The following is an 18,115-nucleotide window of genomic DNA, read 5'->3' as shown; positions in this document are numbered from 1 at the left end:
GGACTCTGACCACAATTTAGTGGTTATGAAATGCAGCGTACGTTTCAAAAAGATACAGCAGGGGCGGCGGGTTAGAAAATGGAATTTATAAGCATTAAATGGTTTGACAAGGAAGGAGTGCTAACAGGCGGCAGAGGAAATCATGGCGGATGGTAAAGAGCTAAGTACTATCGAAGAAAGATGGAAAAGTATCAAGAAAGGGTTATCGAAAGCCGCAAAAGACACTGTTGGAACCGTTAACGCATAAAGGACTAGGAAACCATGGATCACGGATGAGATGATTACAAAGATGGATGAGCGGAGGAAATAGAAAAATGTAAATACAGAGTTAGGCAAAATAAGTACAAAGAGTTAAACAATGAATTGAGGCGGGCAACAAATAAAGCAAAAGAAGCATGGTGGAAGACGCAGTGCAAGGATATGGAAAGTCTGCAGAGGATGGGTGAAATCGGTGCACTGTACAGCAAAGTTAAATCTTTAAAAGGAAGTAAAAAAGGGAGATCTATGCTAACAGTTAGAAATAAGGCGGGTAGGGTAATAGTTGACACAGGAAAGATCCAAGAGAGATGGATGGAGTATATAGAAGAACTGTATAGTAAAGAGCTTAGACCAACAAAGTTAGCCATAGATGACGTAGAGGAAGATAGCTTAGGTCCAGGCATACTCGATGATGAGATAGAAAGGGCATTAAGGGAGAAGAAACTAAAAAAGGCCGTGGGGGTGGATGACAATCCCGCGGAACTATTGAAATGCTTAGGAAAATGTAGGAAGAAAAGGCTAAATGCGCTGATTCGTAGTATTTATGAGGAAGGAATCTGGGCGGAAGACTTCGTGAGATGAGTTTTAGTCCCTATTCCGAAAAAGGTAAAGGCTACAGCATGTGAGGACTACAGGACGATAAGTTTGATATCTTACGCAGCTAAGTTGTTCTCAGGATCATAAACACAAGTATAGAGAGTATGGCTAATGTTTACTCAGGGGATTATCAGTTTGGGTTTAGGAAGGGGAGAGGTACGCGTGATGCCATTGCAGTAATGAGATTATTCATCGAGAGGAATGTAAAATACAACACGTACATATTTGCCTGTTTCGTGGACTTCGAAATAGCGTTTGATAGAGTGAATTGGGAAAAAATAATGAGTATATTGCAGAAAATAGGAATAGAATGGAGGGAAAGGAGGCTAATCCGCAACCTGTACATGTCTCAGACTGCTTAGGTGCGGGTGGGGAACGGGGAGTCCGGATGGGCAGTGTTAGGAAGGGGTGTAAGGCAGGGTGCCACTTATCACCGTTGCTGTTCAGCCTGTACGCAGAGGAAATGATTAAAGAGGCATTGGAGTAACTTGAGATAGGAATGAAGGTGGGCGGGGAATTCGTAAAATCAGTTAGGTTTGCTGATGACCAAGCTTTAGTTTGTCAGTCAGCCAAGGGGTTGAAAGCATTGCTGAGTGAATTGGAAATTCAGTGCGACAGGTATGGGATGAGAATCAATATTAATAAAACAAAGGTACTGCGATTTTCTAGAAATAAACAGTCTAAGCTAAACATTAAAAAAGGAGGGCAAAAACTAGAGCAGGTAGAACAGTTTATGTATCTCGGAAGTGTTTTGGACCAACACGGTCAAAGTAGTTGAGACGTAAGGAGCAGAATTGCGCTAGGTAAAGAGGCCTTCACAAGGAGGAGGGAGTTGATGACGGGGACTTTGAGTAAGGATGTTAAGAAAAGTCTCGTAAAAACTTTGACCTGGAGCGTAGCTATGTACGGCGCGGAAACGTGGTCAGTGAAGCAGGAGGATAGACGTAGACTGGAGGCTTTTGAAATGTGGGTGTGGAGAAAAATGGAGAAGGTGAAATGGACAGAGAAGAAAACAAATGAGGAAGTACTTGGTATGGTGGGCGAAGAGAGGGGTTTGTTGGGAGAAATCCTATGGAGGCAGGAAAAGTGGATGAAGGGGGTATTGACCGACAGTGGGATGTTGAAGACTGTAACAGAGGGGAAAATGTTAGGCAAATGAGGAAAGGGAAGGAACAGGATAGGGATGTTGGACGGGATGAAGGGAGGAAGAAAGTACTCTGAGATGAAGAGGGGTCTAATGTAGAGTAGGATACTGGATTTTGTATTTTGTTAGGAAGCACAAAATATTTATCTAGTAGCTGTGTCCATCCAAAACCTACATTAACCGATAGATTACCTAATAATAAATAATTATATATATATATATATATAATATATAAATGTATACCTGTGTATATATATATATATATTTATATATATATATATATATATATATTTATATATATATATATATATATATATTTATATACATATATATATATATATACGGGTACCAGATCATCCTGGGAAGCCATAACCGGCGGCACAGGGAAAGGAACTGGCACTCCTACGCTGATGTGTGAGTTTCACACGCTGTGTGAGGCTTAGTACTGGGTGAACTCTACCATCACCTACTGAACCGATATATATAAGTATATATATATATATATATATATATATACTTATATATATACTTATATATATACATACATATATACATTCACATATGTACGTATATATATACACATACATACAGGGTCGCACCCAAAAGTGGCAGGACTGATTTTCTCTGGCAAGAACGGAGCGGTGGAGGGGGGTCTGCCTGGCAGGGTAAGGTGGTAGGAGCTCTTAGCAACAGACCGACACCAACCTCAGTCGCCTGCGGGCTGTCGTTGAGTGAGGACCACGTTTTTAGCGAAGCAAGTTTTTTGTCCGCGTCGAAAAGCAAAATGAATCTGAATTTAGAGCAACGTTATTCCGTGAAGTTTGGTGCGAAACTCGGGAAGACCGCAACTGAGACCCTCGATATGATCAAGCAGGCTTATGGGGACACTGCCTTAAGCCGTTCCACAGTATTTGAGTGGTACATGTTGTCTAAAGAGGGTAGGGAGCTCGTTGAAGACGACCATCGCTCCGGACGGCCGTCGACGGCAAGAACCGACACGAATGGGGACAGAGTGAGGACACTGCTCAACACAGACCGACGCTTAACCAGTGAAGAAATTGCAGACCAGTTGGGTCTGTCTGCATCCAACGTCCAACGCATTATTTCACAGGATTTGTCCATGCGCAAGGTGTGCGCCAAGATGGCGCCGAAAATTCTGAGTGTCGACCGACAGCTCCTGGCCAAATACGGCGTTGCCACGTTGCCGCACCCGCCCTATTCTCCCCATCTGGCACCACCGGACGTTTTCTTCTTCCCCCTGATGAAAAGACAGCTCAAGGGACGACGTTTTGACTCGATAAAGGCCGTTCAAGAGGCTTCGACGAGGGTCATCAACGGCATCCCCAAAGAAAATTTCCAGCGGGCGTACGGGGAATGGGAGCAACGTTATACTAAGTGTGTAGCAGCTCAAGGAGCATACTTTGAAGATTATTAAGTCGATGTAAGTATATCGTCAATAAAATTCCCTGTAAAAAAATCAGTCCTACCACTTTTGGGTGCGACCCTGTACATACGAGGTTGACCCGAAAAGTATCCGACCTGCTTTTTTTATTGTGAGTGTGTGGTGCACTAAAATTTGCTCCAAAAGGTGAGACGATCAACAAAGAATAATACGTTGAAGTTCTGAGAAGATTGCGTGATGCCGTGAGAAGAAAACGACCGCGTCTCTGGTCAAGCGGTGAATGGCTTCTTCATCACGATAACTCGCCAGCGTATTCATCGAACCTTGAGCAACAATTTTCGGCGAAATAAGATTGTACAGCTTCGCAAGCCCCCGTACAGTCCCGAAATAGCTCCCTGCGACTTTTGGATGAAAATGGCGCTCCAAGGAAGGCCGTTCGACGACATCGAGACGATTCAGAGTAATGCGAGGCGGGAGCTGATGGCCATTCCAAAATCTAATGATTAAAAAAATATAAACTCACAATGTTGATTGTTTGGTCACATGCTCTCCGACTCACTATTGCTTCAAATTGATCTGATAAACTAGCACAATGGGTCATCTCGCAGCTGACCACTTCCACCCCCAGCTGAAACCCTCCCCACGCTGACCTTCAACCTTTCCTTGGCATATTAGCCCGCCACTCACGCTCCCTCTTCACCATCCCGATTCTACCTTTCTCTGCTGCCCTTACCTCTCCCGTTAGCTTCGCGTTAGATTCACAGTTTAAATGGACCGCCTTTCCCTCCTGTCTATTCCTGTATTCTGCAAAATCTCCAGTAACTTTGCCAACTCTGCACAGTCGTGCGCCTTCTTTATATGCACACGAAAACATGCCCATTATATTCCAGGCTTCTTTCTAGATATGCTCTCACCGAATCGAAAGTCGAATCACAATTCCCTCTTCACTCTCTGAAGCCCTTACTGATCTTCACATATCTAGTTGTTGGCTACATTTTGTACCTTTCTAGTGATGATTCTTAGGTCTACCTTTCTTGCCTGCGAAATTGAACTTATCGCCCTACAGTCCTCGTATAGTACTCGGAATAAGAATTGACCCGAGGAAATCTTACGCCCATATTCCTTACCCATAAATATTGCGTCTGATCCTTTCTGGAAGGATTTATCCGACACGGTGGATTCAGCTAATACTCACAACTCCTTTTTTAACGAATGGTTTTGGAGCCAAGAAAATAAAGCAAAAGATATCGTTGGTCAGTGATCAGTTAAGAAACGACAGAGCACCTCATTGGGGAAACAGCACAAAACTGCTCACGGCCTGGACAAGCTCCCATTACCCCGGTAGACTCGTATTTCGTGAAACAATAAGGAAGATGAGAAAAAAACAAGTGAGTGAGACCAGGAAACACGAGGTCTCCTCAACACGTTTCTGAGCTTTGCTATGGCGCACCTCCCGTGGGTTAATTTTCAAACCGCTTGGGGGCGTTGTGCCCGCGTAAACTTTTCGAATAACCGCCTTCAACAACATTGTTGATATAATGTTTTTTTGATTAGTTACGGCCATTTATGTGAAGGGGTGCTCGTGGAGTGCGGCGAAAATTCGGATCCGCGGAAATGATATCTAAGAAGGAGGTTGCTACGAAATCCTGCAAATCCTTCATGGAAACTTTATTGAGTTGATTACCAAGGCTGATGGTGAGGGTGCTATGGAACGCACCGCGTGATATGAGGGGTTTACCCGGTTCAAAAAGGGGCGGCAATCAGTGGAAGACGACGAGTACTACGGAAGACAATCAACGTCGACTGATGACCCCCACCATCGAGGGAGTGGACAAGTGGTTGTTCGTGCAAATCGACGTTTGGCCATCAGGCAAACTTGCAGAAGAGTGTGGCATCTCGGTTGGTTCGTGCTCGGAAATCCTGACTGAAAAATTGAGGATGCATCGAGTTGCCGCCAAATTCGAGCCTCGCCTAATCCGAGTGTTCGATCTAGCTGGAGAAGATGAAACCTTTTTATCCAGGATGATAAGAGATTAGGGATGAGTCATGGGTGTATGTGACATCAAAACAAAAGTGCAATCTTCACAAATGATTGGTGAAACATCCCCACCCCCCCCCCCCCCCCCCCGCCCCAAAAAAGCTCGATCGAATGACAAGGCGGCGATGCTAACTGCCGTTTTCCACGCAAATGGGGTTGCGCATCACGAATATCTACCTAAAAGCCAGACAATCAACTCGGAGTACTACATAATGTTATGCAACGCCTAAGAGAGAGAATCAGGCGAAAACGGCCCGAACTTAAAGAGGAGCGGCGAGTGATTATTTCACCACGACAACGCGTCGGCTCATTCGTCTCTCGGAACTCGTTGAGTTTTCATCCAAGAGGATGAAAAAAACCCGCTGTCCTTCCCCACCCTACTCCTGGCCCCCCTCCACATCCGGCCCCATGCGACATTTTACTGTTCCCATAGCTAAAATCCCCGCTCAAAGGAAAAAAGATTCACTACCGTACCAAAGACAGAGAAAAATTCGACGGCGGAGCTTACGAGAATTCTAGAGAAGGCATTCCAGAACTGTATCAAAAAGGGGAAACTCCGTTGGGATAAGTGCATATGTTGGGGAGGAGACTCCTTTGAACGGGACTCTGACCAATAATGTGTTATTGAAGATTTTTGTAATTAATAAATTTAGGGAACCATTATTTACTTATTAATTTCAAAAGAACAGACCTCGTATATCGAGGGAAGTTCTTTAACTGGGCGGTACCGCAACCACTCCGTATCTACCAATTCTATTCAATGTACCTTTAAATTACGTTTTCTTGCCTAGTGATTAGAAAAAAGCGAACAGTGCGCTCATTTCTAAGAAGAGTCAAGACGATAGCTGAGAATTGAGGGTCGGTAAGCATTACAACAGTCGTTTGCAAAATAATGGGAAAAAGATCTCAGACTAGATTCGGGAATGGTGGACTTGGCGTTGTCCACTCAAAAACCAGCTTGGATTTGGAACTCGTACGAAAGAAAATGTTTAGGATCATGTCAGAACATCGGTGACGCCATAGTTGAGGGAATGGAAGCAGATGCGTTGGCCTATTGATAACTCTCCACTGATTGTTCGCGATAGATTGTTGTGCAAATCTAGATTTAAATTGTTTTAGAAAGCAGTGACCACTGGACTTGGCGTTAAGTACGACCGTTAGCAAACGTATTTGCGTCAATTGCTGCCTTCCTCTGCAAACTATCCATATTTTCGCACTGCATCTTCCACCACGTCTCTTTCACCTCGATTGCTTCCGCCTAAGTTTATTATTCAACTCTTTGTACCTCCTCCTACCTAACTCCGTGTTTACATTCCTCCATTTTTTTTCTCATCTCATTTTTTTTCTCTAGTCAATCTTCCATCATCATATTGCCCATAATCATTGTCCTTTTCCTGTTTACCATTCCTATAGTCTTGCTCGCGGCTTTCGGATTCCCTTATTCATATGTTCCATATTTACTCCGAAGTACCCAGCTCCTTTGTCTCAGACATGAATTTATCCACAGCCAGCCGATATTCCTTTCCTGTCAATCCTATTTATTCTTCCTAGTTCTATTTCCTAAATCTTCCTCCCCGATTCACCTTTTTGAATCGGACGCTACACTTCATAGCTACTAAATTATTGTCCGAGTCCGCATCCACCCCCGGGGGATCTAAGGGAATAACCGCGCTGTTTCTTAAGGTGCCTCGCCAAAAATAGTCGTACTGATATCTTTCTGAATCCCCGGGCATTTTCCATTCATACCTACGCCTGTGGCGGCAGTCTAAACAAAGTGTTCGTTGTGATTAACCCCAATTTCTTTCAGAATTATGTGTTTGATTTTGAGGGTCAACGGGCGGAAAGTGGTGATCAGGTAAAGGTGTTTTGGCACGAGGAGTATACTGGGCAGAGGGTTTGAGGATTTTATCTCAGAGTAGGATTTCCACATTTTCTGAGAGGATGATGCATGTGGTCCATGTATTTCTGCTGGGAAGGGTTGTTGGTGCAGAGTCGCAGGCCACGGACCGACCGACAGTGGAAGGGTACGGAGCGTTTGGTGCTTGACTCGGTGGCAGCTGTAGAAGGGAAGGCATTCTTGGTTGTTGGTGGGTTTAATGTGGGCTGAAGTGATAAATACAATGTTTCGGAAGTGAATGTCGACACATAAAAAGGTCATATTCGAAGTGAAAGATACCGAGGAGGAGTTGAGAGAGGAAATGAATGAGGATAAAGTCATCAATAGGACCAAAGGAGGAAGACTTCGCCAATGCATCAGCGGACCCAGAAGAGTGGTCCGAGGGTTGAGTGAAGAGGCGCTGGAATTTGCCTAAGAAAACATAAGCAGCAGCATACGAATATCCACTGCGGTGCCTTTTGTTTGTAAATAGAATTAATTGTCGAAATCAACCGAAGACATTCTCTGTGAGGAGGAGTTGAGTCAGTTCAATGAGAAAATCCGTGGATGGAGCGTGGCTCATGGGGGAGAGGTGACATTTGACGGGTTCTAGGCCTTCTTTGAGGGGGATGGAGGTGTAGAGAGAGGTGACATCTGTTGGGGCCATGAGAATTTTAGCGTCTTGAGGGATTGGGATGGAGTGTAAATGGTGGAGGAAGTGGTTGCGAACCTTTGATACAGCAAGAGGGGTGGGAAGCGACCGCGGGTTGACGGTACTGGTCTATTAATGCGGATATTCGTTGAGAGGGTAAGTTGATGCAGGAGACCGATGGGCCGTCCGGGGTTATCTGTTTTCCGTAAATTGGTTAGAGAATATAAGGGGGAAGTCCATCCATCCCGCCCGCGAACGCTGGGAGGCCTCCGCCGCGATCGTCATTTATTTTATTTTATTTTAAAACATTGTTCACATACAGCAGTAGCGCCTTTTTACAGTGAAACATATAACAAACATGAAAGAGGACAAAAGACAATAACAGCATAACAATAACAACGAGAACCAAGTATGGACCGGGGAAAATTTTAATTTACTGAAAGTTGGGCTAAAGCTTGGGTGGTGAAGTTGTTGCATGATAAGTTAAAGGGGTCGACAGTGTGAGGGAGTGAATTTAGAAGGGAGGAGAGGCGAAATAGTAAAGGTCAGCGCTTGGTGAGAAATATTCTAGGAATAGGAGCAGATATGAAGTAGGGAGTGGGTGCGGGTGGATCGGGTTGGTATCCTGAAGTTGAAGAAAGATAGCAGTTCAGGGCAATCAATAGCCGAGTTTAGGGTGTTGTAGAGGAGTTTTAAATCAGCTTTAAGTCTGCAGCTTTGGGGACTAGAAATGGATAGGGAAGACAGGACAGCATTTGAGGACATATTGCGGTAATGTGGGACTCGGTGTTTGACTATTTTGGCAAAGAAGTGAGAGATGCAATCGAGGGATTTAAGATTAGTTGGGGATGAGGTGGACCAAATGGGGGAGCAATATGATATGATGGGAAGGACAATTATTGAGAAGTATGAATGGAGTGCAATTGGATCTTTAATTTTTGTGAAGCGGTAAAGAAGGCCAAGTAGGGACAATGCTTTATTTTTTAAAGTCTGTATGTGGTCAGAGTAATTTAGTTTCTGGTCAGTTAAAACGCCAAGGTCTTTAATGGTTGTTACTCGATTTAAGGGAGTTGAATTAATTGAGTAGTTAAACATCAAGGGGTTTTTTCAGAGCAAGAGTCATGATGTTGCATTTTCCAGGGTTTAAGTTAAGCCTCCAGGTATCACACCATAGGGAAATTTTATGTAAGGCAAGTTGAAGGTGAATAAGGTCAGAAATGTTATTAATTTGCTTGTAGATCTTGCAATTATCAGCGTAGAGAATTGCATGGACCTGGGAGGAAAGGAGTTGGGAAGGAAGATCATAAACGAATAAATTTAAAGGATATGGCCCAAGGACACTGCCCTGGGGAACCCCAGACGTGACAGGAGACCAAGAGGAAGAAGCATCCGAGAGTATCACACGCTGGGTTCTGTGGGTGAGAAAGGTAGAGAGGAGGCTAAGGAACATACCATGAATGCCGAACTGTTGGCTGAGTTTATGAAGGAGGAGTTGATGATGCAGGGCGTCGAAAGCCTTGGAGAAGTCAAGGTAGATTGCATCGAGTTGACTTGATTTGTCTATTGCCATGACGGCGTGGTGCTGAAAGACAGCGAGATTTGTCAGGCATGATCTGCCTGGGAGGAAACCATGCTGCTGAGAAGATAAAAAGGGAGAGGTGAAATAATAAATCCTGTTGAGAATAATGCGTTCACAAACGGAAGACAGGATTGGAAGCGATGAGATAGGGCGATAGAGCAATGAGATATGCCGGCAGCATCGCCATCTCTTTTATGACGATGCTGCCGGAGCGAAATTCAGATATCACCGAAAAAGGCATCGCCACCCCCCCTCCCCCCCGCAACCGCCCCTCCGATGCGCCCGCCATGTCCTCAGCATTAACAACGGCCGCCCGCCATGCGACAGCGGTTTCTCCAACGCATTTCATCAGAATGATCGGTGTCCACTCAATCGAGAGGGTGAGGTGACAACGTGCCAGCGAAGGTCTCCCGAGCGCTGAATACAAGCTTTTTCTGTATTTTGCATTTTTAGTACCCTCCGAGCCACCGCTAAGGTGCGTGGCAGGGGGTGAACACGCACCAGACTACTTTTCATGTTAAGTATCTTTCCCCACTTCCGCGGTCGGACAATGTTATTCCGATCGTCCGAGGAAAAAATGACGTCTTAAATATATCCGTTCAACACTTGGTCTCTAATTTCAATTGGCAAGATGTCTCCTACAGTATTACGATTGGGTTCATCAAACATATTCAACACCAATGTTACAGAGACGTCCTTCCAATTTATGCAAGAGATTTAATCTGTACTTTAACCTTCGCTCCGTGATTCCCAGCCTAGCTGCTCTAGTATTAATAATAAGCTCGCGAAATTTCGGAGTGTAACAGAAAACTTCGGCAGCTTAACTGGCTAACACTCGGCCGGAGATCGAGAGATCCGGGTTCGAATCTCGGCCAAGGCGAATCATTTTTACACTCTGAAATTTTTGCATTGCTTAACAACGTTTTACAAATCTAGCTCCCCTATGCTGCACGCAATCCAACTTCATGAGGATCCCATATACTAGCAGCATATTCTAAATGTATTTATTTTATTTATAGACTTAATTGGGCGAGGTTGAGACTCATAGTCCCAACTTCCACACAACCCTTACATTAAAGACATTACATTGAAGACAATTACATGCAACCAAGCCCAAGATGGAGGTCAATTCCAACTTGGCGGGAATCGAACCCGCTACCTCTGGGTTGGCAGGCGAGGACGTTACCCCGCCGGGGCCGAAATGAGGCTTAGACAGCGACAACATAACTTACATATCTCGTAAACGTCCCTCGCATTTGGAGCCGATGCGAGCGATCTACTTCATTGCACCCAAATTCTCGGTCACCAATTGCCACATTTTTTCCTCGGCGCGAAGTATAGTGACGCCCTAATCAAGGACAAGGTCGTTCCCGTTTTAGCTCATGCTAATGGCCTGACTGCGCCGACGCAGCCCTCAACCCATCCAAAAACTATAATGTGCGACTATAATTAGCAGAGAAGTGAACGACGACGTTTTTAAGTGTGCCAAAGAGGAAGAACAACTGACTCGAAAAGTGTTCCCTCTCGTCACGGTAAACACTTTCACTTTCAAAGTCCATACGACCTCAATGCTGCGAACCAGAAGAACCATTCTCATAAATATTATCAGTTGAGGGCAATGAGGACGCTCGAAGAAATCACGCGTCCGATGACGCATTCCAAAGATGTCGCGCACACAACGGGAATGGACAGTCGACTGTTTCCCATCACAACATTCTCCGCATTAAAAGAAAACGAAATCCATCGATGCCAATGATATTACGACGGAAACAATAATAACGGCAAAATCTCACATGTACGAGATAAGATAACGATAAGGGGCTCGAATATGGACAAGCAACACCGATAGAACATCCAATATTTACGTGCAAAACGTTTTTGTGCATCATAGCAATATTCATATTAAAACACAGACACGGAGTATTTTGATGAACGACGCGTTCCAGAGTGCCAAGGCACCACAAATCAGTGGAAGTGTACTAAATTACATCCAAACAATACCCCGTAAGCCGCCTCCAGGACGTGTGGCGGGGGGTATTAGATCGCAAGCCATGCATGCACAATCTCAATCACGTAACCTCTAAACACACACACATTTATAGTCTGACCATGCACTCGAAAAATTATAATCACACGGAAGAAATTGCTAACATACAACAATATTAAATAAAAGGATACGTACATTCAAATCATGCGGTAGAAATGTTTAAAACGGTGAGTCTACGTAATAACTGAAAAGAACGCAGAAAGAAACGCAGGATATAAAAAATATACATGCATAAACTACCAGTTCTAATTATCTCCTACGGGATTGCTGCCATAACTATTATGATTTCTAATGGTTCGAGGGAAAAACGCTACATTTTAAATCCATCCGTTCTACATCTACCTTCGTGATTCTACGTTGGGATATGATATACGATAGTAAGTGGGGGCCTGTCATATGTCTTTAACATCCGCAGAAGTAATCTACCACGAATTTATGCATTAAAGGCAGCCTGTATTGAAGCCTATGGCCAACTAGTGGCTCCCACCTTAATTCTTCCAATAGTGTTGTGGCGATACTGCTACCTTGTTCCTAACAACTTTTCACAAACCTAGCTGCTGCTGTACGTTGCACTCGTTCTAGTTCCAAAATTAAGCCCACTACATGAGGATCCCACCGTACACTTGCAGCACACTCACGATAGAGCCCAACTAACGTGAAATGGCACCACTCCCCGACCCACTCGATGGAATTCCCAAATATCCTTTTTATGAACTCTTTATTTCCTATTCCGCAAATTTCACGAATGTGTTTTCCCCAGGACATATCCTCAGTTATCGTAACACCCAAGTGTTCTATCGATTCCAAGTGTGCAATGTTGGTTCCCTGGATTGTGTGTTTTAGGGTGAAATACACATCCTCCCAAAATTTATACAAACACATTTATTCAAATTCCAAAGAAACTGCGGGAGATGCCGCAACAGTAACTTTTAACGGAGTCATCCGCTAATGTGCATTTCAATGCAACTATTTCAGAGCGTAAAAATCATTCGCCTTGACTGGGACTCGAACCCAGATCCCTCAATATCCGGTCGAGTGCTTTAACGCCTCGGTAGCTTAAGTGGCTAAAGCACTCGACCGGATATTGAGGGATCTGGGTTCGAGTCCCAGTCAAGGCGAATGATTTTTACGCTCTGAAATAGTTGCATTGACATTTATTCAAATTTAATTCTAGCTCCCATATCTCGCACCACTTTTGAATTACATTTAGGTCATAAGATAATGATTCCCTCAAAAAGATGAAGTTCACTGGAAACCTGGGATCCAATGTCATTGGTGTATAAAAGGAACAATAGCGGACCGATAACATTTCCTTGTGGGACACTCGATGTAACATTGCTCACGGTGTCGGATGAAACTCCGCCTACTACGCCCTTTGCTCGCGGCCTGTTTAAAATTGATGAATCCAGTCTATCACACAAGTATCGATCCAGTAGCTTCCTAACTTCTCGAGCAACTTCCTACGAGGGACTTTGTCGAATGCCTTTGTAAAATATAGAAATAAAGCATCGGCCTGAATATTAATTTCACCCGAGATCAAAATATCATGAACGAAAAGTGCCAGTTGGGCCTCGCAATATCTACTCTTCCCAGAACCAAGTTGATTTTTTGCACAATCTTATGGCGAGAGGTAATGTTTTGGGAAAGATTAACCAAGGAATCAATCGAGATCTGGCTGGAAGAGAAGATTTTTAATGGAGACGCGGGTTACTCCCTAGTAGCATGTGGCAACCCACACTGAGGAAGACCAAGGCGGCAAGAAAAAGGCGGGAATCCACCGAGCAATCAGAGGGTATACCATCAGTATATAAACCGGCCATTACAGTCTCGACATCATCAGCCCTAAGGATGGAATAAGACTCGTTTTTCGAAATAATGGCGTCATCGAGGGAGGAACTGAATCCTATTTGCTCTGTCCCTTCTGTACATTCCAAAGCCTTTAGGAAAAATCTTGTCCGTAATGTCTTGCGATAACGAGCTCTCGATTCCTATAATTACTTCGGCTTCGGTACTTCTAAAGATATGGTCAAATTCGGCTATTTTGTTATTTTAAACTTCGGCAGTTGATTGTCACAACGGAGATAGCTATATTCTTGAACAATTCATTGCAATTTTCCTTTCTGATGCTACTTATTCAAGGAGTTATATTTGCTTAAACCTTAAACCAGGCCTTCTACCCTGTGCCTTCCCTGAATGGGAGTGGCGCGAAAGATATGATTTATATGTAATAACTTACTTTCCTTGCAGTTACGGACAAACAAACAGAATTATGGGTTTTCAATGGCAGATATTCGTCGCAGTTATTGACAATATAACTCTTGAGTAATACGCATACTCTCACTTCCCAGGCGGCATCCATCATGTTTCCAGCTAATATAAGATTTATGCCGGCAAATGCTACACCGGCGGCGGACATCATTTTGACCAATAAATGACATATATTGATGTAAAATGACATCGGGCAATAATTATGGCTCAACGTGGGATGAATACGAGAAGTTAAAGGCCATTTCTGAAAATATATACGAGGGTCATCCGGAAAGTAGTACCCGTTCGTGAAATAAAGACACAAAAGTAAATATTAACAAACATAAAAAATTTTATTTGAAAGAGGATACTTTAAACTACTTCTCAACATAATCTCCAAGCAAATTAAGGCATTTGTCATAACGTGTGACAAGTTTCTGTATTCCTGCTGCATAGTCCTTCGCCGCCAGCTCATTGAGATACGCGAGGGACCCATCTTGCACAAATTTTTGCATAATGCAGATGGTGTTTAACAATTTCATGAACAATTGTTCGAGAAACATTGGGAAAATGCTCACAGATGTCATCAATTGTGACGCGCCGATCGTTCCTCACGAATTCGTCAACTGAGCTCACCAGTTGGTCTGTAATGACAGACGGTCTCCCCGAACGCTCACCGTCGTGTGTGTTCCCCCTCCCCATGTTGAAGTTGCGACACCACCGCCGAACAGACGACTCGTCCATTACATTGTCTCCATACACCTCCTTTAATTGGCGATGAATATCACATGGGCGAACGTTTCTTGCATTGAGGAATTTAATCACTGCCCTCACTTCACAACTGGCGGCGTTCTCAATTTTTTTAAACATTGTAAACAATCACAGAAACAACACAGGCAATGCTAGCGTCACGCAACTTGGCTCAGAGAAGGCAGACAAGCCACTGAAGCTATCTGACCTCGTCCAGCGGCTACTCGCGTCGTCAGCACTTCATGCGGCACGAACGGGTACTACTTTCCGGATGACCCTCGTACAATAGTCGCAATCCCAGGGTATTATGTGCTATTATTAGTATTAAGCTGTCTACCATTACGGTAAGTTTTGGATGGAAAGATTAAGCACCAACATTTTTTTAGTGTCCCCAAAGAAACTAACCTGACGCCAGGTACCCAGCAATGAACCCTTCTTCAATTTCACGTAAGTCCTTTCTCATACCATTCCGTCCAACATGCTTCCTACCCCTTCTCCGCTTGCCTAAAGTGCTCCCCTATTTTAGTCTTTAACACCCCATTCTCCACCACTATGCTCAGCATCTACCCTTCCTGCCTCCTGCGTATTTTCCTCAAGAATCCTCCGTCCTTGACATCCTTCATCAAACGTGCTCTTCCAAAACGCCCTCGCACAACTTTTCCGGGATCTCGAGTGAAGTTGCATTCTGAAATTAAGTAGTTAATTCACCAGAAAATTTTGCATTAACTGATCCCATTAAGGAATGTTTTGAAAACGTTCAAATGTAAAGAATTAAGAAATTATTGGAATTAATCAAGGCATTTAGCAACAAAAGAATTTCTGGAAGTCTTCCCTTCACGTATTTGTAAATTGTGAGTCACAGCGGAAGGACACCCGATCGACTTCAGCTTCTGCTGTATATAAATACCAATATAAGATGTTTATATAGATGTGTAACGAAAGTAAATATTAACATTATAAAATCACGAATGACACACAAAGTACAGGCACGCGACAAACTGTGATACTAAATATTTACTTACGAAAGGATTAAAATAGCGAACGCCGTCATTGCAATGTTGAGATGCTATTTGCCACAGCAGGTGCCCTTGTAGAAAACAAATGTATCAGATTTTTTCACCAACAGCAGTGAGTGACCCATAGCAGTTTTATAACCTTACTCCCTCTCAATGAAAACATTTCATTATTTCATACGAAAGGAAACTTATTGATATTTCAATTTTCAAAGGGCTACCTATTAGTGGCGAGTTAGGGTATCAAGTAAGGTGATTTTATTTCACACCTTGTGTTTTATGAAGCGAAACCAACTAAATTTAGTCAGTTACCATGTAATTCAACCAAGAAAGCCTAGCACCCTAGAGCGCCTGGCACACACATGAAATCCGAAAGCGATTGTGAAGGCCGCGTCCAAAACATAAGACAGACGCTTGGCGCATAATTGGAATTCAAAATCTGATAATCAGAGACGGTGGGATAACAATATATCTCTGTGGATAAAAATTAAATAGCTAGATTTTTATCAAATTCATTTCAACTTGGTAAAATTACTAGCAATTGTGAAATATTTGCTGACACCTTAATAAAGTAAAAATCCTACTGTCGGTGTTCAAAGCAGTTACATAATAGTATTTCAAAAGCTATCTATGAAGACTATCGTTGCCCTGAGGTAAAATCAGAATTAACTTAATGCCATATTGATAATATCGAATAGCTACAGTGAAAATGAATCGTCAAATCTATCAGTCAAAACTCAAGCAACTATGGCCCACACGTTTCAAAGAATCCTCTGTATTCCTTAATAATAAAAATTCAATTTCAATCAAGTGAGGAGATAGATTCAACAGCACGGCATAAAAGCATAGGGTTCTACGCATATTTTTTTCAATTTAAACTACCTTATCACACTGAAGTCAACAGTATTACTCATAAACAAATTATAATCATAAAATGAAAATTGCATATAATGCATTAAATTGTACGATTCTCATCATACAACGGTTGGAGATTAGTTTTTACTAAATTATAACAAATTCAAATGCACGACAAATCTACAGGATGAAAAATCCACATCTCTATTGATTACATGATAGAACATTGACCTTGGTTGAATGACAGTCCTTGGTGACTCCAAGAATCCTTCGAAAGTTGACACCGAAATCGAGGCAGAGAAAAACAGGCTCGCGAGCGATATATTATCGTCAATAAGGACGGTTCATCCAGAGACATTTTTCTCCAACATACAATCAAACCAAACGTATAAAGGGTACTATTTCATGACAATTTCCATTGGCATTGAATTGAAAACTTGGATAACATGTAACTAAATAATTTTCAAAATTTGTACGGCACCTATATGGATCAAGGTAAATATGACGCATTTATTCCGCGTAGATTATAATTACTGCTGTCAGCAACTAAGAGTTGAATTTTGAAAACCGTCAACTTTCTGTTCCCTGCATTAAATCTTTAAATACAAAGTCTCAATGGAAAAATAAATTGAATTAAATACAATATGAAAATAACGTGGGGTTGCTGAATGACTGATTCTATGGTATTCTCATGCATTGCGTATCGGAATCTTATTTACCAACAAATAAGCCTAGTGCACCAGATATCATACTCATCTCATGGATTATAAAATAGACACACAACAAGCCAACGAAGAAGTATGGTTAGACTACGAAGCTGCAATTGTGGTCAATAATTAATTGTCGAACATCTATAAGTAGTCAGTACTTACCATTTAAAGACCATATGTGGGAAGGTAAGGAGTGCGCAGCATAAACACGGCCAAGACTGATACTTGCAGCAAGAGGACTGTCCAAGACATTATCTTCAGGTGAGCTACTGTCCGTTTCTGGAGACTCAGATATGTCATATGCTCCAACATCACTCGAGTTAGGTATTCCTATGGCCTCATGGCTTGAGTGGCTGTCAGGTACACTTGACAGTGATCTTGCCCGCTGACGATCACTGGAAACAGTCCCTGGAATTGCACGAAGAATACGGAAACCTTCAGTAGTACTTCCTACGACTTCGGAACTACTACTCGTAGAGAAGGTCCTAGTTCGCGGACTGGCTCCCTCACCATTCGCGGTGCTCGCCTTAGCACCCATTGCACGAAATAAATTTGAAACGAGGAAACTTCCCAGTCAATTTCTAAACCTTTCCTTTCCCTTGATATTTGTGTAAACACGCAAAAGAAAACATTATTTAACTTCACAATAAATGACTGTTCTGAGTGAAGGCGGCCATATTGCGAATGACAAGCGGAGCGACCTCTACTAAACAGCTGACAGTGGTCCCGCGGAAAAAACGCACTAAGTTTGAATAACAAAATGACGGGTCCGTGCTTTTATTTCAGTATTAACTTTTTCACTGAAAGTCAAATAGCTACAAGATTTGAAAAAAACTATCCTGTTTCTTTTTTAGTGTAATTGCGGTAAACTGCACGAAAAGTATCGTCAGAGTACTATGTGCGTTGGAGTCAGAAGAAGGGACAATATCGGCACAACATCCAGTTGT

General features: G+C 42.9%; 1 protein-coding gene across 2 annotated transcripts in view; it reads right to left on the bottom strand.

Moving 5' to 3' along the window:
• Window positions 1–17,831, bottom strand: part of LOC139696464 (E3 ubiquitin-protein ligase ZNRF2) — a 327,751-nt gene extending 309,920 nt beyond the window's left edge. The window contains exons 1-2 of one of the 2 annotated variants that reach the window (XM_071595245.1): window positions 17,679–17,831; window positions 17,331–17,576 (exon numbers count right to left, since the gene is read on the bottom strand). In XM_071595245.1, coding sequence (XP_071451346.1) covers window positions 17,331–17,576; window positions 17,679–17,706 — 274 coding nt within the window. In that variant the 5' untranslated portion in view covers window positions 17,707–17,831. Of the gene's footprint in view, window positions 1–17,330 lie in introns of both variants that reach the window. The other variant, XM_071595244.1, reaches the window with a different exon arrangement.
• Between the last annotated feature and the right edge of the window lie 284 nt (window positions 17,832–18,115).

This window comes from Hetaerina americana, unplaced genomic scaffold (genome assembly GCF_022747635.1).
Source record: "Hetaerina americana unplaced genomic scaffold, ioHetAmer1.1.p SCAF_7, whole genome shotgun sequence".
NCBI lineage: Eukaryota > Metazoa > Arthropoda > Insecta > Odonata > Calopterygidae > Hetaerina > Hetaerina americana.
The sequence above is the reverse complement of the archived record's forward strand: the minus strand, read 5'-3'. Positions and strand labels throughout refer to the sequence as shown.